We start from the raw sequence: 21,455 nt of genomic DNA on the forward strand, positions 1-21,455 counted from the left end.
GATCCTGCCACTTACACGCTACAACTCTCAAGCCGCCGCCGTGAGGACATTGAGATTTTTGGCTGGAAACATTCACGGCCTTAACGACTCCAGGAAAATTAGACAAGTGCTGTTTTACAAGTAAAGAGATAATATAGATGTGTGCCTCATACAAGAGACACACCTGTTGACACGGACATATACTAAACTCCGGGCCAGATGGGTTGACACCGTTTGTAGCAGTGTACTCATCGTGTACATATGAGGATTCTGTTCAGGTGCCATTCTCCAGTTCCCCCGCTCCATTCCATAATAGATCGAGGCAGGTGATACATTACACTGCACTTGTTCCTACATAAACCGTCAACTACAATGGTTAACCAGGGCCCCAGTAAGCGAAACTGAGCATGAATCTGTCTAGAATGGCATGTGAACCGTGCAGCATTGCTTATGTTAACTGTTAATCCTATAGTGCTGGAGGTATTTGACTAAGTAAGAATTCAGCATCTGGAGAAAGCCAGAGGACTGTGCGGAACAATGGAGGACACCTGTGTGCTCATCACACCCCTGGGGTAGACAGTAAAATAAATTGGTATGCTCTCCCACCGTTAGTGCATAAGATTGTCTTATAGCATAACCCCTATGCCAAAGTGACCGGTTTGGCCTTTTCGAGAAATTATATGGATCCCTAGAAGATCATGCATAGAGACGCGAACAGCACATGCCTCTAGCCATTGTCCTATTTATGTCAATGAATTAAAAGTGGACATTACAATAGCTTACATGCTCATCAAGTGCCGAAACCAGGGCTCCAACCCATTTTCATATGCCTGGTATGTGCCCACTGAACCAGGGAAAAGCAGAATACCAGGATTTTGTTTGCAGTAGCTGTCCACATTCTGCCCCCAGCCAGTCAATCTAGACCAGTGAGGTCTGGCACCCAGCGATAGAAACCTTACGCTGTGTAGATATTAATAGTGTATGATTCTCTTATGTTTGCCTACCGCCCGCCCAGAGGTAATACTTGCGACCAAGAAAGGTAGCTTAAATTAACATTTCACTCGATTTCCTAACTTCCAAAATGCCGTGCTGTCAGTTCATCATGTGTGGACAACTCAAAACCATTAAAACCTCTAAAATGACTGATACTTCCTCGCTCCAGAGACCCAGAGGAACAAGATTGTGGGTCAAGCCTTCGCAGAGATATGTTCCTGTGTGAGTGAGACTGTAGGGAATTACCATGTTTTGGAAAAATGCTATAGATCTAACAATATAATGTACAGCATGGTCTACTTGCCAGCAAGCTAGAGTAGAGGAGGTCGATCTTGCATTGCTAGCTTATTTTAGTGATATAGAATTAGAAAATACATAGTCTTAATAACTTCTGTATAGTCCTGAGTTTGCTCTTCGTTTTTAGGTCTCGCACCTAGCGTTGCATTGCGCAGCATTGCATCGCGCGAGACATTTAGTAAGGGAAAAACAGGGTTTTAGCACTGACCTAAAAATCGCACATGCTCGTGCGTGTGCTTTTCCTTTTGTGCTACCCGATTGGCCTTTGCGTGCGTCTTCTTATAAAAGACTGCACGCAATTGGCCAAAGGTGGATGCATTGCTCCGCCCATGGCCTATTGATGTCTATTACGCGCTTGGTGCGCATAATAGACACCAATAGGCCATGTGGTTTCAATTATCGTGCCCAGACACGGGCGCGATAATTGAAAGCACATGGCTCGCAGTGGCGCGTGCATCACTCGCGGGCTTCTTTGTTTTTCAAGCGGAAGTGAAAGCGAACGCTTTCCTTGCCGCATTTCTCTCATTGTATGTACTTTGTTTTAAGAGCGCTGTGCTTCTGACAAGCGCTACAGTATACTTGGTAATTCTCGCCAAGCTTTTTGCATTACTTTTCGGTATCGTGCTGCTGATCTCGCCAGTCCTCGGTCGCATTAGTCAGTTTCCAGTTCCCCGCCTGCCCCTCCCCCCCTTTTCCAGGCGTGTGTGCATGCGTTTTATGGTACGCATGCGCACTACGCAATTTGTCAAGACAGCCATTACAAGGTGATGAGGATTTAAGAAAATTAATTCGCTTTGCATTTGTAGTCCAACCAGAGCATAGGTGTCTGGCTCAGGATGACTTTGACATACAACCTGCCCTTTTATGTGTGACCTCCCGTACAAGATTGTACAGCTCCCAGATATCCAGTTTCAAAAAAGTTCATAACATTTAAACGCTGCCCAGTGTAAAATTCCCAACACGATTGCCAAGTGTCCCATATCAAGTGGGCTGCGCGCAGCATGTCCTGGTAGTTTAGCCAACACCACTTTACTTTACATACAGAAATGTACAGTTTAACGTATGTCTATTATTATAACGTGCCTGAAAGTTCCAGCATACAAAGAGCTGTTGACTAAAAAGCCGGAAGTGGCTCAATGTGTCACTTGCGAGATGGGTTCACTTGCTGGCTACTCTCCGTATGAAATGCATTGGGCTGAATGGCTGAACATTTTTGTGGACGACCGTAGCAAAATTATATTTGTGTCACTAAAAATGAGGGTAAAACTTGTGATTAACTTTACAAGGGAGTGCAGCTTCTGATCTATGCATAGCTGCTAAGAGGCCTAATGCTACACGTGACTCCATCAGCCAGTACTGAATTTTCATATTCTATAGCTCATTGCATTGTGGGACTTGCGGTTTTATGTTTAACGCTGCAAGTACGGGCTCAAAAATTGCAGCTTGCAAGTGCAACATAAAAAAAGACAGTCTGAAGGTATATATCACACGTCACATAGGGCCACTTGGCGGCTATGAATCTATGGGCCTGCAGTGTGTTAACAGCTGCAGGCCCTGGCTCCAAATGTTAGGAGGTATAGCCATTTGCCAGCATAATTGTTTTGTGCAGATACATATGGCGCGAACTCGACACAAATGTATTCGAGCGCTTTACATGAGCACCAGTTTCGTTACACATCCGTTCATTTTTTTGGTAAGCACGGGGAGATTAAGGGCCTTATTTATGAGGGCCTTGCGCCAACGGTGTGTCGCTTTTACAAAGGGAAAACAGTGGCGTACCCACGGCGCAAGGCCTTCATAAATAAGGCCTTGAGTGAAGACACCGCGACTAGAGCCTGGCTCCCCAGCTGCAAGGTCGGCAGCTCTGGCCGTAAGGCCACATCCTCTCTCCTTTTACCTGTAGCTAAACAATTTTTCTAAAAGACGCTCATTTAATTAGTTATGTTTTCAGCAGGGATCTACATGCCTTAAAGGCAGACCATTAAAAAAAGATCAGAGCAGTTCTCCAGGGTGTTTGTCTCCGTAATATCAGCAACAGAAATAATGGCTGCCCCTCAGCAACTGGGTGCGCCAACATTTCTTTTGTTCGCCGAGCGTGGGTGTGTAATCCATTTTTTTTTCCAACTCTTCCCTGCAAGGTGTAAACTGCATTTAAAATATATTTTAAACCAGTACTCGGGATGTTGAACCGAGACTGGGGCTTGAACACGGAACCCTAGTTCCGAAGTCCGCAGTTCTGACTGTTGTGCCACGTTCTCTCGCTCTGGTGATCCATCCTAGAGTCTTCCTTTGTTTGCCTCAAGCCACACATTCGCAGCAGTTCGCACTCTAGCTTTTTGTTTAGTTGTAGCGATTCTACGAGCACCAGTTACGTTACACAATGACTGTTTCATATTTTTTGTAGGCACGGGGAGATTAATCGTCAGCTCAGGACATTTGTTTACCAGACCAGCCGATTAATCTTCCAGTGTCTACAAAAAATATTTAACTGTCATAGTATAATATAACTGGTGATCATGGAAAGCGCTGCCGGTCACCATCACCATTTTAAACAAGCAGCATTCGTGACAGCAAGGCCTGTGCCACGCTCATTCAATCAGCTGGCAACGATACGCACTAACATTTTTAGGTCTCGGACCGTCGCACTGCGTAGCAGTGGGCGGAGCCCGAGATTTAATGTTTCTTAGAGGGGGTTTGGAACCCGCCCCTCTTCTCCATTGGCTGGCCTAGTAAATGCTGGCCTGTCATTGGAGGAGAGGGGCGTCACTCTGTTCAAGCCCCGTGTTTTTCCGATTCGGAGGCGTGTTTTTTTAACTTTCTTTCTATTTACTTTCTCTCCTCTTCCCATTGACTGGAATTTTACATTCCAGCCAATGGGAAGAGGAGAGAACGAAAACACGCCCCCCAGTCACGAAAATGGCGGTGGTTTCTCCGAGGCATTTCTGCTTTGCCTCGGAGAAACGTGGTGGTGTGGAGCGCTCCTCGGGGAGACCGGCGTGCTGGACCTGCTTCTACAATGCAGGTGAGAGGCCCTTTTCTGCCCCCCCTTCCCTCGTTGTGCTTGCTTTCTTGCCCCCCTCGTTGTGTGCCCGCTTTCCTGCCCCCTCGTTGTGCTTTGTTGCCCGCCCGCTCCTCGTTGTGCTTGGTTGCCCGCCCCCCCCCCTTCGTTGTGCTTTGTTGCCCGCCCGCCCCCCCCCTTGTTGTTTTGTATAACACGCTTCGACCTCTGCTTCCAACGCAATATCAAGATTCATTCAACAACGGGATCAGGCACAACAGTCCTGGACAGTACGCATCACAGTTTCGCTAACACATGCAGCTTCTCCAGCCAGTGACAACACGCACCCCATATGATAAACACTCATCTGGTTGCGACCTGGACTTTGCTTCCGTAACACTTATTTTCCCATCTTTCCACTCAATGCCGTACGTCACCACACGTGGCCAATCAGAATCCAAGGCCTCGAAATGCCTCTCTTAGCATCAGTCACAGGAGGGCGGCGCTTGAGGCTGGAACTGCACAGGTGCGTTGACGTACGGTCACGTGAGTCTCCAGTTCCGACGTCCGCGGTGCTTCCTAGTTGCTCTTCTAACCTACACCCAAAGAGGTGCTAAGAGAGGCCTGAGGGCGGACAGCAGTGCCTGGACCAGCGGGCTCGAAGGTCGGCACCATGCCGCTCTTCGGATCCAACCCCTTCGATCAGGATGTCGGTGAGTGGGTGCTGCGGGCATTGGTCTTCCAGCCGGACTCAGGCTCCGGACACCTGACAGGGGGAGGCTGGGGATCCTAGACATGACTATCCGATGTCCACGGTTTCCTGGAAGTGACAGTCCCAAGTAGCCAGAAATTAGTAGCTCCGCGACCCACTTCGTACCAGGATGGGCCCGGTCATTAGCTCAACAGGTCCATCCTTGTTTACAGCTGTTCTAGACTTGGGCCACTCCTTCACAAATACCCCCAAGGTGGAAATGTACATGCCCTAAGACCCCAGTAAGTACACCGTGAAAACCCATTCACAGAACACAGTAAGAAACACAAAGTTTCGACTGTTGAGTAAAAAGAGCACTGCTGCAGAAGAGTAGTAACATGAAAGTGACAGCACTGTCTGAAAACCAGTGAAACAGCTGCAGCGCTGGAGAATAGCTTCCACCAGGAAGTATTAAAGTGACAGGTCTCAGTTGGGATCGAAAGATAGACACTCAAGCAAAGCTTAAAGAAGCACTTTAGTCACATCGTTGTATTACAACAGCAGCAGTAATAAAGTAACAAGCAGGAGTGCTGGCATAGACACTCACTGAAACATCACTAAAACTTCCTGCTGGTGCAACTACCATAGCAGCATTGCCATAGAGTACAACTAAAGCAGCAGTGATGCCAGCGGGTATCACTACAGCACCATTACAGCCATAAAGTATTATTACAGCTGTAATGTTAAAGTTCTAAAACAGTGATACTGCAAGAGGATAATTGCGGCAAAAATACATTAAATTAACATAGTAAATGCAGTGGTACCTATATTTATTATTATTATTATGTGTTCGATAGTAATAGCTAAGTGATGTCTCGGTATGGCAGTAATATGAAGATGGTAACCCTGCTGTCAAGCAGCGTTAGAGCTGCAACCCTACAATTGAGTATTATTAATGTGACACACTTTGCAGCTGACTAGTATTAAAGACTTAGCTCTGCTTGTGAGGTGTCTCAAACGGGCAGTCCTACTGGTGAGTAGTGCTGGCCCCTTAGCCCACCAGGAAATGATAGACAGCAGCCCCACTTGCTGATGTTGTTGCCACACTAAAGTATACAAAAAAGTGATTGATGGAAGGTTTCAATTAATTTCAGCCACTGAGGTAGCATGGTGGGCGAAAAAATGTGGATTGGGATGCGGTCCGAGTGATTGCTAGTGGCTGAGATTAATTTAAGCATTCCACCCATCACTGTGTTGTATTTGCATTTGACTCTTTAAGTGCGGTGGGTATACCTAGACGTGGTACATTGGAACCAAGCTATACCTGTCTGAAAGGAAGAAGAAACATGTGAGCAGCTCGGAGTCCTGCTGGAAATTGCACAGTAATTTTGAAATTGTGGGATTAATGCCTCTGCTAAATTTAAAAAAGAAGTGTCTGGTGATGTTATTACAAATGTTTACTAAACTACACTCCCTCAATATCCAGTGGCCGTCATATGTGAGCGTTGTATCTTATGGCCATTAAACCTGCGAACTGTGGCCAGATTCCGAGTCTATTTTTATTTCTTTAAGGTTGCCCCAAAGATAATGCATTGTGCTGATGGGTAATTCTGATTAGTTAATTGAGGCGGGTGCAGTAAACATACTGTTGATGACGTCAGGGCGCATATTGTGGAGCAAGAGCTGACTAAGAGGCATCATGATGGACACGGCAGCAGTACGGCTGACCTTGCTGTTGGACAGCGGCCAGACTGAAGAAACCTTGGAAGGCTCACGGAAGTGAGAGACCATTGTTTGAGGCTCACAAAGTGACTGAAATTCTTTGTCCTGTGGTTAGGTTGGACAATGGAAAGGTGTGACGTTTGAAGAGAATGGCAGTAACCTTGAAGATACGTACAGATTACGCAGGACGTCACAATCAGATGATGGCTCGCCAAACTCTACTTTTTCAATATTTTATTATTTTAATAAGCAGCGCAGCACAGACAACGTGCTGCCTGCTTACTAAAAGTATAATATATTGGGGGGAAAAAGTTCGGTGAGCCATGCCTTTATTTTATTTCTTTAGCAGGCGATCGGGATGGGACAGCAGAGGAGCGTGGGCAGGGCGGGGAGGGAGAGGGGCGGGAAGGGCTGGGTCGGGTCGGAGCAGAAGACATGAGTAGTTACTGCATAGGGAATGCATGATGCTGCTTCAGTTGTATGTTTGCACTTATTCACACAAGTTGTTAAATGATCAATGTATACTGCTTATTATTGTGTGTCTGCGGATGCTGCACCTACGGTGGTTTTGGCGCGTGGTACTCTATTTTTATAATATTTTATGCTTTCCGTTTCTATCCAAGCAAACACAAGAAACCGCCTCTTTACCAATACCACTTAGTTAAGTTACTTACAGCCTGTCCCTTTATATCTCTGCAGTAGGAGAGATTGTGTATGTGATTAAACAAAATGTACACTTGCCAGGGAAGGCCAAAAATAACTAGAGACAAATTGAATGCAGTGCAATTTCGTGCAGTTTTTAAAGAGAAATCTGCATATTTAACTTAATTGAACACATCATGGACTGTGTCTGTCATCTATAACGTCCGTCTCTTTTCTCCCCTCCCCCACCTCCATGCAGGGTGGGCAAAACAGCGCTCGTAGTCTTGTGTTTAAATAATTGAGGTATTCCTGTTATTTATAGCTGTTTTGACAACCCCAAATAAGCCCCCCTCCCTCTCTGCCTCGAAAAGTTGTCCTAGCTCAAACTCTTATAAATGCAATGCAATAGGTCTGGCATTTACAAGAGTTTAAGCTATTGGCATTGTACAATGCCTTTTATTTATGTTTTAAAAAAGAAAAAAAAAACCTTGTCATTTACAATGTCAATAGCTCAAAATAATGTAAATGCGAGACCTATTGCATTGCAAATGCTTTTTTTAAATATAAATGTTCATGGACATGACTTGGGCAATAATGCACAGTGAGCAAGCTTCCAGCGGTGAGAGAATTTTAGTGTACGACCCTAATCTGACCACTAACACGCAAGGGATATTGGACCCTACTTTTTGTATTTTGTATAAAATTAATGTGGTTCTCTGCCATTTCGACAGTATGACAAAGAGGGGGCTGTTGTGCCCAACCGGCTACCCTGAGCACGCTATCAGGTAGCCAGCCTTGCACTCATATTGTAATGAATCAATTTCTGCAGACTGTGAAAGCCTCAGGGCTCAGTTCAGTAAATGTGATGGCCTTGTAGTGGAATGTGTGTGGCTCTGTCTGTGTGTGTGTGTGTGGCTCTGTCTGTGTGTGTGTGTGTGGCTCAGTCTGTGTGTGTGTGGCTCTGTCTCTGTGTGTGTGGGGCTCTGTCTCTGTGTGTGTGGCTCTGTCTCTGTGTGTGGGGCTCTGTCTCTGTGTGTGTGGCTCTGTCTCTGTGTGTGTGGCTCTGTCTGTGTGTGTGTGTGGCTCTGTCTGTGTGTGTGTGGCTCTGTCTGTGTGTGTGTGTGGCTCTGTCTGTGTGTGTGTGTGTGGCTCTGTGTGTGTGTGGCTCTGTGTGTGTGTGTGTGTGGCTCTGTGTGTGTGTGGCTCTGTCTGTATGTGTGGCTCTGTCTGTGTGTGTGTGTGTGTGTGTGTGGCTCTGTCTGTGTGTGTGTGTGTGTGTGTGGCTCTGTCTGTGTGTGTGGCTCTGTCTGTGTGTGTGTGGCTCTGTCTGTGTGTGTGTGGCTCTGTCTGTGTGGGTGTGGCTGTGTGTGTGTGTGTGTGTGGCTCTGTCTGTGTGTGGGCGTGGCTGTGTATGTGTGGCTCTGTGGCTCTGTGTGTGTGTGTAGGGCTTTGTGTGTGTGTGTGTGTGTGGGGCTCTGTGTGTGGGGCTCTGTGTGTGTGTGTGTGTGTGTGTGGGGCTCTGTGTGTGTGTGTGGGGGCTCTGTGTGTGGGGCTCTGTGTATGTGTGTGGGGCTTTGTGTGTGTGTGTGTGTGTGGGGCTCTGTGTGTGGGGCTCTGTGTGTGTGTGTGTAGCTCTGTGTGTGTAGCTCTGTGTGTGGCTCTGTGCGGATAGCTTTTTTTGTAGGTGGCTCTATGTGTGGGTGGCTCTGTCTGTGTGAAGGGGTGGCTCTGTGTAGGTGGCTCTATGTGTGTGAGGGTGGTTCTGTGTAGGTGGCTCTGTGTGTGTGTGGGTGGCTCTATGTGAATGACTGTGTGGGTGGGTGTGTGTGTGGCTCTGTGTGGGTGTAAATGCAATAGGTCATGCATATGCGAGCGATTAAGCTATTGGCAATGTAAATGACAATGCTATTTATTTAGGATTTTTAAAAAAAAGTCATGAGCAATGCCAATAGCTCTACCTTTAATAATGCCGAGACCATTGCATTGTAAATGCTTGTTATTTCTAGTGCGTGTATTGCTGCCAGCTGATCGTGGCACAGGCTTTCTTGTTCCTGACAAAAATGCCTGCAAACAAACTGACTCCTCCAATATGAGCAATCAGTTGCCTTTGAAAATAAGCGTGGTCTCCAAAGGCTCTTTCTGAAACTGCTGTCAGAGATGGCAGGCCAAGCTCCTGTAAACCTAGCTCTGGAAGCATCTATACTGCAGCTTTGAAACTGCTGCAGGCAGTGAGGAAGGGATTTTTGGAGCCACTTTAACCTGTTTCCGGCTCAGTGAAGTGGGAAGTACAAGCCGAGATCTACTAGCCAGCTTCTATCGCCACTGCTGTAAGCCAGAACCACTGATTCTGGTCAATGACATTTTATTGGGAACGCCCACCATTGTAAATAAATATCTTCATATGGGCTAATTAAAATTGCTGTGCTCATTTGTTAAGCCCATCTGCCACCACGTGGGATTGGTGCATTTTTGTACTGTTGGAGATGGCTGTGGGTGGGAGTACAGAGATCGGTGCACATCCAGGCTTGTATAAAACCATTTCCATCACATTCCAGTGACACGGTCCGTAATGTGTTTTTAGGCTCTATTTTCTTTAAATGTGTCTACTTTTATTAGCAAGATATTTGTGTTTAGCAAGAAAACGTGTTTATCTGGAGGACCGTTACACATGGGTTTCCATTACGATCGCTAGTTCCCAGGAACTCAAAATGTTACCACTGCTACACCTCCTGTTACTATCTCTCAAAAGGATGTGGCCTCATGGCTAGAACTGCCAACTTTGGAGCTGGGGAACCAGGTTCGAGCCTTGGTGTCGGCTCACCACCCTGTGATTCTGGGCAAATCACTTCATCTCCGGTGCCTACCTTATGTGGAATTATTTGTTTATTCAATAAGTTAATTTCAGTTTCTTGAAAAAATTATTTAACATAACCTTGGTGAATTTCTTTAGATTTCTTTAATTGGTTTCTTCAAGGATATGTTGGTTTTCTTCAAACAAACTCTTTATTCAATTTTTCCAAATATGTTTGTGTATAAAAAGACAGCTAACAACAGCCAACACGTTGTGTTACTTGTATTGGAGCTATTTCAGTGCTTTTAATCAAAATGATACGCAAATTATAAAACTATTTTTTGGAAAAAATATTACGAACAGCCGTCTTGGTCATTTTGTTTGTGCATACAGTCATTGTTCAAAAACACAAAAATGCCATAGATAATAGCATATAAACAACATATGTCAGAACCATGATGGCACTGCAGGTTTAGTCTCAAATTTACGTGACATATTGACCATGGCTAATGTCTGCTTATTTGGTACAGAAATGTAATGTTACAATTAATCAACTCATATGGACATGTACCTGGACATTATTTATTTAACGACAAGGAGGACATGAATTGTTTACATATTACACCCTATTGAACACATTAACTCACAATGCAATAGGTCTCGCGTTTGTGAGAGTTTCAGCTATTGGCATTCTAAATAACAATGCCGTTTATTTATGTGTTTTAAAAACCAGCAAGCGGTGTGTAAACACGCACTTTATACTTATAGTTGTCGCTTATGAGAAGCAATGTTGGCAGTAACTGCGTTTCTTTTACTGCCAGCCTTGCTTCTCGTAAGCAAAGACTATAAGTGCAAAGTGCGTGTTTACGCACAGCTTGCAGGTTTTTAAAACACATAAAGAAAAGGCATTGGCATTTACAACGCAAATAGCTCAAACCCACAAAAATGCAAGACCTATTGCATTGCAAATGCTTGTTTTTTTGTGTGACCTGCACTAATATTACATAATTGTGCAGACTACATTCCCTAGAAATCTAATGTGTATTTGGTATTACTAACACTCCCAGCAGTGAAAGAGTTAGTTATTTCTTTGGCTGAAGCTATGACCATACAGTGTTGGTATGCTATAAACGAACACTGCTTCCTTGATCAGTGCAGAGGAAGTTGTCTTTTTGTTTCAGACATAACTTTAGATCGAGTTAGTTAAAACTGAGACGGGTCTGCATTCTTTATATTACCCCTTTAAAGGAATTGCAATTTATACAAGATTAACACATTTGTTCTGCATCCCTCGTCTCCAACCGGTATTTCACTAGTTAAAATCTGGCAAAAGTTCTGGATGGGAAACGGAATGAAAATTGGAAATTACAGGAGGACTTTAAGTTTTCTAAGAGCACTCTTGAGACGCTGCTTGAAATATAGCAGTTTCCCTGCACCTCAAAATTACTTATAACCCATGGTTTGAGTTCTTTTTGGAGCAAGTATATTGATGCAGTATTCCAGAGTAACTTGAAATTAAGCCCTTAATCTTGTGCTTTACCCATGGTTTGGACCTCGCGTTTTTTTTTGTTTTAATAGAAGAGTTGAATTAACTTGAGACATGCTTGTAAGCTTTATCCGTAGTTATTGTAGTTGGTTTCTATCTAGGAGCACAAAGGCTTCTGTAATGCCTGAAATGTCATGCTGGGCATTGTTGAACAGAACAATTAATTGTAACCCATATTTTCTGATTTTCAGCACGAACATTGTGTACGTGGCCAGCAACCATTTTGTGTGGCGGCTAGTTCCTGTTTCTATAGCAACACAGATTCAGCAGCTTCTTCAGGACAAGCAGTTTGAACTTGCTCTCCAGCTTGCGGTACGTATCCCAAAGCATAGCACATACCAAGAATGTGATACTGGCTTATGTGTGTTAGTATAAACTGTTTCATGCAATAATTTAACAAATACTGGTAAGAGACTAGTTTGTGCTCATTACCTGGGAATGTGCTCACTACCTGGGAATGTCTACTGATATCTAATATGTTTTATAGATGTCAGTGAGCATTATTTCCGTCCGTCTGTGCACTGGTTCTATATAAAAATTGTGTCCCCACATATAGAAACTAATTGGACACTAGTAAACCTCCATATTTGTTCATTTGTAAACTTTCCTTTGCATCAGGCTGTCTTCAGAATTTCTAGTCTCCTGTTTGGTGAGAGTTGGAACTTTTGTCACGTTTTGTGTGGACGTGGACCCCCCCCTTTTCTTTTGTTCTCCGACTGCAAAGAAACTTTGAGAATATATTAATAATAGTAATGTGTGTCCTTGCCAATCCTATCATGAAGTTTGGCGGATTAAAACATTCCCACATTTTCCTGTCGCCCTAATTAAGTACATCAAGGAACCCAGCGTTCACAAATTCTACAGTCAAACAATACACAGTCGAAAGGGTCTAGCAGACAGCTACTGCCAGAGTATGCCCTGGACCTGGAGCATGGCAGTGCCTAACGGTGGTTTGTAATAGACTAAGCCAAACAAAGCCATTCCTGCCCAAACTCAGCTGGCTTACAGGAGAGGTTGGTTGCTGGCCCCTGTGATGTGCTGCCGCAGAACTAGTCGTGCCAGACTAACCTATGGCAGAAGCAGCACAGCATACCTAGCTCACAGGTCTAACTACAGTGAACTATTCAAGCCATACAGCCAGCTTGGCGGAGGGCCTAAAAGGCAGGAAGGTGAGAGTACTGTATGGTCAGCCTACTTGCTGAACATACAGTACTCTCATCTGCCTGGCTTGAGCCCCCTCACTACTTATGGATACTAATGACTTGTGTCAAGCATTTTAAGATGAAGTATCCTCCTCTGTGACTTTACCAGCCCGTGGGAGGCCACATCTCCATTCTTGTGGGTGGTTAGCTTTCCAGCCAGGGCTTGACTGGAGCAGGCAAATACAATGACCTAAGCCTTTGGTGAAAGTAATGGGAAACATGGTCCACTATCTCACTATCCTTCCGCCTATCTAGTGGAGTGTGAGTGTAAAACAGTTGTATTCTCAAAGAATCAATAATTAATTTCTGATTTTTAAAAACTGCAATTCTTCCCAATGACAGTCGGAGAATGCTTGTTCTGAGGTACCTATGTCTTTTTCTGTTTGTAGAGAATGAAAGATGACTCTGACAGCGAAAAGCATCATCAGATTAACCACATTCAGAATCTTTATGCCTTTAACCTTTTCTGCCAAAAGCGTTTTGATGATTCTATGCAAGTGTTCGCCATGCTTGGAACAGGTGAGACTGTTTTGTTATTTAGTTTTGTTAAAGTGTTCGACGCATTTTCAAAAAGAGAGAAAAATCGACGTGGCCACTTTTGTGCAGTATATTTACATAGTGGAAATATGAAACCATAGCAAAGCAGTGCACAGTTTTGCTGTTAGTAGCTTTTTAGGTTTCGCCTCGCCGAAAGGCTGCGCAGCAGACTTTCTGCGCAAGGCGAAAGCTTTAGTTCTAGAGTAGTGTGTGTAGTACCGCCCCTCTGTTCCATTGGCTAGCTCCATAAATGGAGGCTAGCCATTGGAACAGACATATGTCCGTCATTGACGGAGCAGATTCGTGGGCGTTCCTGCGATTTTTACTCATCCCACCCCTTTTCCTACGTCATGCGGCGGTGGGTGGTGCTTTTTTTTCTTCTTCGTATCGGCATGTTGGTTTCATTACCAACTTGTGCCTTGCAGGGGTGGGCTGCGTGATTTCCATGTTGTCACGGACTGTGTGTACACCTCCCTGCAAACTGTTGTCCCTTGGCGCAGATAACAGACTAGATACATCTGTACAATGGGTCAGAACAGCTCCGCACTTCCATCCTTCACTCTGCCTGTGTTGCTGCTTATAAAAGGCCATCGCGAAGCCTCGCATAACCCGTCTCCGCTGCTTTCCTCGCACTTTCGATCCTGCTTTCCACCATTTTGCTGTTATCCCAGCTTTCTTCCCTGTGCAGAGGCTCGTGCCTTGCACATTCCCTCTGTGGAGAAGTCCCTGTTTCTCATTAGTTTCCAATGAAGCGCCAGGCATCGCGGGCTCGCCCCCTCCCTGGAGGAGGTGGGCTTGGATGTGACCTGAGGGATTCCCCATCCTAATGAGAGGCACTGAGCTATGTCTGCAATGCAGCTGTTACTCCTGGGTGAGACGCTGGCTCTGCTGTCTGAGGCCAAGCGGCGTGGAGGCTTCCAGGTCCCGCCACAGCGGCCACACCACCGCTCCGGGGCCACTGAACACAGGGGCCTTGCCCCTCTCCACCTCGGTGGTGCTGGGCCAGTCTGCTTATACTGACGCTAAAACAATTGATATTTAACATGAACAGTAATCACGCCTACAGTTTGGAAGATGGGGGGGTATGGGGGCAGTCATTTCGATCTTTTATGGCCTTGTGCCCCCAACACAACCATCAACATCCGTAACAACCAATGTTTAGCTATTGACTTCTACATGTGGCTTGTTCACAATTAGGATATTTCCGGAAAAAGAGATTTCCTCCGCACAGGCATTTTTTGGGCACATTTCACCACTCGCCAAAGTGTTAGTGGGAACCCTCAACGCTATGGTCTGTATTTGGACTAACCAATCATGCCTTCGATTATTTCTTTTGGTTTTTATGAGGTCCATTTAGAAAGAACATAGCTAAAACGTGTTCACATATCTGAGGAAAATACATCTTGCACACAAAAAAAAATCTTCATGTCGAGGATTTGTCTGCCTTATTAAAGTACGTGAAAGAAACCAGAGAATGGCGTTCTCCAAAGGGTATTCGAAGTAAAAAAAAACCTTTTTAAGCTTTTTTATAAAATGTCTGGTATCTCAATCCGAAACCAGATAACCGATGGACAGTCTACACCGTTGGTCCCCAGCTAAGATGTTATCCCACAGTGAAAGCTCACGGGGTATGCTGGCGTCGTACTATGTTGTGATTTATGTCTGCTCAGCGCCGAGCACAGCGACCCCTGATGTACATCACTGTCCGACCTTCTGCAAAGTGCACGTTACCTCCGTACGGTGCCCTCAACGGTTGGCCAGATATGTATGTGGTGATTTTTTGCGGCATTACTGCTCTCAGCGGGCAGCTAGCGAAGCAGCGCAAGCTCGCTTTTTGCTTCCATAGGCATGCGATGCATTTCAAAACAATATAAATTGACTCGGTATGGCACTTGTGGAGGCAGCAGTGAGGCTGTTACCTAGCAACGTCCTAGATTAGCCACTGTGGCTCTCTGTACAGAGGAGGAATTTATCTGCTTGTGGCAACATTTGAATGAGAAGAAACCCATTTTAATGTAGCTTAGTCCGGTGATGACCGTCTAATTGCAGAAAAAGACGGAATATAGATTTTGGTTGGAGCCACACATACATGATCAGCTGTTCCCTTTTACTTCACAATTAAATATTTCTCAGTGCTTGATGCCCCGGCGTGTTCTTTTCGCATGGGGTGGGTGCGGGGTCTATATGTATAAAATTGCATTTATGTGTGGCGATGGCCTGTCCTATAGCTGCCCGACATAGTCTGGATTTGTGGAGTGTTTTAAGCCCGGAGTCGAGGAACAGGAAATGAAAGCTGAACGCCCGATGCTGCTGGCAGAAGCGGCACTACAGAATGGATCCGTCGTGATCATTCTCCTGCCTCGAAAGTATTGATGAACTAGTTAAAGCGTTTGGCTTCAAACTGGATACGTTAAATTGTGACCGAACTGATCAGATATATAATTGAACAATTAGGCAGTGTTTCCATTAATATTAACCCTTCCATCGTGTTGTTGGTACGTGGGCGTGGGAGATGCATTAAAATAGTTTTATAAGTGGAATATTTGAGTGGTAAGCCTTTTTGCAACATTGTTTTGGAGAAGGCGTCAGGCCTCCTAACCTAATTTTGTGAGTGAGCCTGACCAGCATTGGTTTTGTTAATCCATTATGTATACAAAGATGATTTTCCGTTCGGTGCGGTAGATGGGTGAAAGCTGGAAACATTACTTCCATTTGTGAAGCACACGTTCACCCAAGGGTATTTTAGTGCTGAATAACAGATGTTTATTGTTGCCCAACTCAATGGTGCTCAGTTTATCGACCTCAGAAGGATGAAAGGCTGAGTGGACCCACCGGGATTTGAACCTGTGACCATAAAGTTGAACAAACTTCCCTACAGTGGAAGCAATAGTCCACTAAGCCACCACAAAGGATTTGTGAAGTAGGGAATGGACGTTGAGAGCCATCTACCCCATTGAACCCTGTTCACTCTCCATCCTTCTCTCTTTATCTTTCCTTTTTGCACACTCTCTCGCTCTTGCCCTCCTTCCTGCTCTCTTCTTCTTTCCTGTCCTCCCTATCCCTTCTGCCTTCTCACTCTATTCCCTCTGCCCTCCTTCTTGCTCTCTCTCTCTTCTGTCATCCCTCTCTCTTCTGCCTTCTTACTCCCTCCTGCCCTCCCTTTCCAGCTCTCTCTTCTGCTCTCTTTCACCTTCTTGTCCTCCATCTCTCTCTTGTTCTCTCTCCTTTCTGTTTCAATCTCTCTTCCTTTTACCCTCCCTCTACATCTCTCACACTCCTGCCTTTCATTCTCCATCTACCTCCCCATTTTCTCCTCACTCTCTATCCTGCACTCCTTAGCTTTTCTTTTCACACTCTCTCGCTCCTGCCCTCCTTCTTGCTCTCCTTCTTTCCTGTCCTCCCTATCCCTTCTGCCTTCTCTCACTCTATTCCCTCTGCCCTCCTTCTTGCTCTCTCTCTCTTCTGCCATCCCTCTTTTCTGCCTTCTTACTCCCTCCTGCCCTCCCTTTCCACCTCTCTTCTGCTCTCTTTCACCTTCTTGTCCTCCATCTCTCTCTTGTTCTCTCTTTCCTGTCCTCTCCTCCTCTAGCCCTCCTTCTCCTTCCTGCCCTCCCTCTCCTACCTGCTGCCCTCTCCTTTCTGCCCTCTCACACACTCCTACCTTCCCTCCTGTCCTCCCACTCCTTCTTGCCCTCCCTCTCCCTTCTGCCTCTTTTCCTTCTTGCCTTCCCTCTCTCTCCTGCCCTCTCTTCCTTTTGACCTCTCTTTCTTCTTCCTTCTTACTCCCGCCCTCCTACATGCCCTCTGTTGGACCTGGGGTCACCAAGTCACCTAGGGTAGCTTGACACTAAGCAGTAAGGCTCATCTCAGGGCATTTGTGTGAAGTTTGCGTTCCACCCATTCAGTAACTCAGTGCACATCCATCCCAAAAATGACACTACACCTTAATTTTTATAAAAGTAGAAAAAGCTTTATATTTTCTCTTGTTGTCAGTTACTTATTTCTTGGGCTCATTTGCTGTTTCAGTATCACATTTACAATGCAAATTAGGGAATACACTTCTTAATCTTGTAAACTTTTTCTCTCCTCCTTATCTAACTTATTACTGTACTTTTGACTTTACATTAGACATTCTCTGCAGTTGATTGGTTACCCTCTTTACTTTACACTCTGCGAACATTTAGGTATCATACACTTAGGTTGGCACCTTGGCACCCAAAGGGTGACACTCTCTCCCCTCGAGCAGGTGAATATTCCAGGATTTCCTAGGTCAGGAACAATGCTTAACACAACTTATGTATCACAGCCTAATGCACTTAAACAAGCAGGCCCAGAGCTTCTCTCCCCCCTCCCGCCTCTGAAAGTGAATGCAGGACTATAATACAATCCCCACTCTTGTCAGCCTCACAGGGGTTCAAGTAAACTTTACTGGGCAGTTGCCCCCTTTAGTCTCACTGTTTCCTCTCTTTGTTGGTTCACTTAGCCCTCAGTCACAGTCTCCTCTCCTCGTGCCACTCAATTACCCAAGTACTGGCAGGCTAAAAAGAACCACCCCTCCTCTGTGGCACACGGGTGTTCCCCAGTCAAATGTCAGCCCCCTTTTCCACCTTACTTGGGCTGGATGTCATTGCCACTGCAGCCGGAGCTTCCTTCGGGATTGGTGCCTCCCACATGGGCTGGGTCACTTGCCCAGCAACCCCGCAACACGGGAGGATTTCCTGCTGTCACCGGAGACTCGGTGACACCATTCGCCTCCACTCTCTCCTCACGAGTGGTCACGCTTACACACAGGCGCGATGGGGCAGTGTCCCCGCTGGGCGCCGCCTCAACCGCTGCCTCCGGCGCCGCCTACCACACTTCTTGGGCAGCCGCGTTACCGCACATGTGCAAAGGAGCAATGTCTCCGCCGGGCGCCGTCTCTTGCGTATACTCCAGCGCCGCCTACCTCACTTCTTAGGCGGCCGCGCTGAGAACCAGGCGCGAAGGAGCAGTGTCTCCACTCTGCACCGCCTCCACACTCCTCACGATCACCGCGCCTCTGGGCATGCGCGAGGGAGCGGTGTCTCCCGCTTCAGTCGGCGCTATGCTCCACACCACTCTGGAGGGTGATGCACCTCCTCAGACCCACGCAGGGTCCCAGTGCCTCCTTCACTATTATGCCTCCCCAGTGCCCTTCGTGGATTCGCGCTTCGCTTCCCACGAGGCTGGTAAGTCAGTCTTTTAGAAGCCTTGAAAAGGGGGGGGGGAATGATCAGGAGGGACCCGAGGGGGGGCCAGCAGGAACTTTAAGGGCCACTTCCCTCAGGGGTCATGTACCATACCAGGGCTCAGTCAAAGGGGCTCAGGGGGGGGGCGTCCCCAAGAGAAGGTTGTCAGCCTTAAAGGAAACTAACCACTACTTGTGCGCCACCCTCCCCGGGCCACAGCCTCACTCCTCAGGTTCTATGGTCATTACAAAATGGCCGGCCTCTCACCAGCCTTTATATAGGCTGACCTCGTAAGGTCCAGAAGAGACCGGAAGGTTCTAGAAGGTTCCTATTGTGCCCTATGGGCCCAGTCCCAGTGTTGGCAGTTGTGGCAGTTAATAGCCACCATTTTGTGTGTCATGTATATCCAGTCAGAAAGGCGCCTAGGCCTCTAAAGACTATAGGGCAAAGAGCACCTAACCCCTGTCAACACCTCAAAAAGTCAGTGAACATGAAAAGATAAAGAAAGGTTTGAGGGGCAAAAAGGGGACAAAATAAATAATTAATTAGGAGGGACTACCCAAAGGAAGACAGGTCTAACACGCGTCCCCCCCAGCTGAAGGTGGGGAGAGCTACCCAACCCTTTGGGAGTCCTCATCACTAAGGCGGAAATACCTAGAGAGAGACCGTCTGCATTGGCGTGGTCCACTCCAGGCCGGTGTTCCACCCGGAAGTCCATTCCCTGTAGGGAGATGGACCATCTCAACAACTTGGGATTTTCCCCCTTCATTTGCATCAGCCAACGAAGGGGTCGGTGGTCAGTCTGAACCAGGAAGTGCGAGCCAAACAGGTATGGCCGCAACTTCTTCAGAGCCCACACCACCGCAAAAGCCTCACGCTCAATTGCACTCCACCTCCGTTCCCGGGGAAGCAGTCTCCTGGACAAGAAGACTACAGGCTGATCCAGACCCTCTTCATTGAGTTGCGATAACACTGCCCCAATGCCATGTTCTGATGCGTCTGTCTGGACAATGAACTCCTTGGAGAAGTCTGGGGCCCTCAAGACCGGTGCTGCACACATTGCCTGCTTCAATTTCTCAAAGGCTTGCTGACAAGCCTCAGTCCAGACTACCCGTCGAGGTTGTTTCTTAGAGGTGAGCTCTGTGAGGGGCGCTACAATAGTGCCATACCCCTTCACAAAGCGACGGTAGTAACCTGTGAAGCCCAGGAAGGCTCGGACCTCAGTCTGTGTCTTGGGGGGTTCCCAGGCCATGATGGCCTCAATCTTTGCCTGGAGGGGCTGCACTGCTCCCCTACCCACCAAGTGGCCTAGGTACACAACCGACCCCTGCCCAATCTGACATTTACTGGCCTTGATTGTCAAGCCAGCCTGTTTCAGGGCCTGGAGAACAGCTTGCAAGTGACGCAAATGGTCCTCCCAACTGCTGCTGAAGACGGCAATGTCATCCAGGTAAGCAGCGGAGAAAGCCTCCATTCCAGAGAGGACCTGGTTCACCAGCCGCTGAAAAGTGGCAGGGGCGTTCTTGAGCCCAAAGGGCATCACGCAGAACTGGAAGTGTCCCTCAGGCGTGGAGAAAGCTGACCTTTCTTTTGCTCCATCTGTAAGGGAGATCTGCCAGTACCCAGAAGTAAGGTCAAAGGTACTCAGATATTGGGCCGCTCCCAGCCGGTCAATTAATTCATCCGCCCTAGGGATCGGATGGGCATCCGTCTTAGTCACTGAGTTCAGTCCCCGGTAATCCACACAGAACCTCAGTTCTGGAGTGGTGCCCGGTGGAGCAGCTTTTGGTACTAGCACCACCGGACTGGACCAGGGGCTACTGGAAGGTTCAATAACTCCTAGCTCTAGCATCTTGATGACCTCATCGTGGATACTGACCTTCACTTTGTCTGACAGCCGGTAGGTCTTTGACTTCACTGGTGGGCTGTCTCATGGGTACACAGGTGGGTCCTTCCCGAGACAAGGGAGAACAGCGAGGAGTACTGCTCCAGAACCTGGCGGCAGTCCTCCCGCTGCTCAGGAGTGAGGGATGGGGTGAGAATCACTCCCTCCACCGACCCATCCTTCTCTTGAGACGAAAACAAGTCAGGGAGAGGTTCGCTTTCCGTTTCCTCTCCTCCGTCAGTCACCATCATCAAGATGACCTCGGGCCGCTCATGGTGGGGTTTGAGGCGGTTAGCATGCAGCACCCGGAGGGGCTGTCGAGGGGTCTTTAGATCCACCAAGTAGGTGGCCTTACCCTTCTTCTCTAACACCTCAAAGAGGCCTGTCCAGCGATCCTGGAGAGCGCTCAACTCTCCAGGTTCCATCACCCACACTTTCTGGCCAGGCTCCAATTCCACCGGGTGAGCGTTGTGGTCGTACCACTCTTTCATTACTGCCTGGCTGGCTTCCAAGTTGTCAGAAGCTTGCTTCCACAACTTTGCCATTTGGCGCCGGAAAGCCAGCATGTAGCTCACCACGTCCTGAGGAGGTTTCCTGGGAGATTTTTACCAACCATCCTTCACCAGGCTGAGAGGTCCACGTACAGGGTGCCCATACAGTAGCTCAAAGGGGCTGAAGCCCACTCCCTTCTGCGGCACTTCACTGTAGGAGAATAGCAAACAGGGTAGGAGGACGTCCCATTTCCTCCGCAGGCTCTCAGGCAGACTTCTTATCATGCCTTTCAAGGTCTTGTTGAACCTTTCCACGAGGCCATTGGCCTGTGGATGATAAGGAGTGGTGAACCGATAGGTCACCCCACACTCCTTCCACATTGCCCGCATGTATGCTGACATGAAGTTGGTCCCCCTGTCTGACACAACTTCCTTGGGGAAACCGACTCGGGTAAAGATCCCCATTAGGGCCCT

At 47.1% G+C, this 21,455-nt stretch overlaps 1 protein-coding gene across 3 annotated transcripts in view; it reads left to right on the top strand.

The window, feature by feature from the left end:
* The window catches only part of VPS39 (VPS39 subunit of HOPS complex), a 334,794-nt gene that overhangs the window by 112,658 nt on the left and 200,681 nt on the right, over positions 1–21,455 (top strand). For all 3 annotated transcript variants that reach the window (XM_078659635.1, XM_078659637.1, XM_078659636.1), the window contains 2 exons: positions 11,851–11,971; positions 13,251–13,380. In XM_078659635.1, the coding sequence (XP_078515761.1) occupies positions 11,851–11,971; positions 13,251–13,380 (251 nt within the window). The remainder of the gene's footprint in view (positions 1–11,850; positions 11,972–13,250; positions 13,381–21,455) is intronic.

Source organism: Lissotriton helveticus, chromosome 9, assembly GCF_964261635.1.
Source record: "Lissotriton helveticus chromosome 9, aLisHel1.1, whole genome shotgun sequence".
Classification (NCBI taxonomy): Eukaryota; Metazoa; Chordata; class Amphibia; order Caudata; family Salamandridae; genus Lissotriton; species Lissotriton helveticus.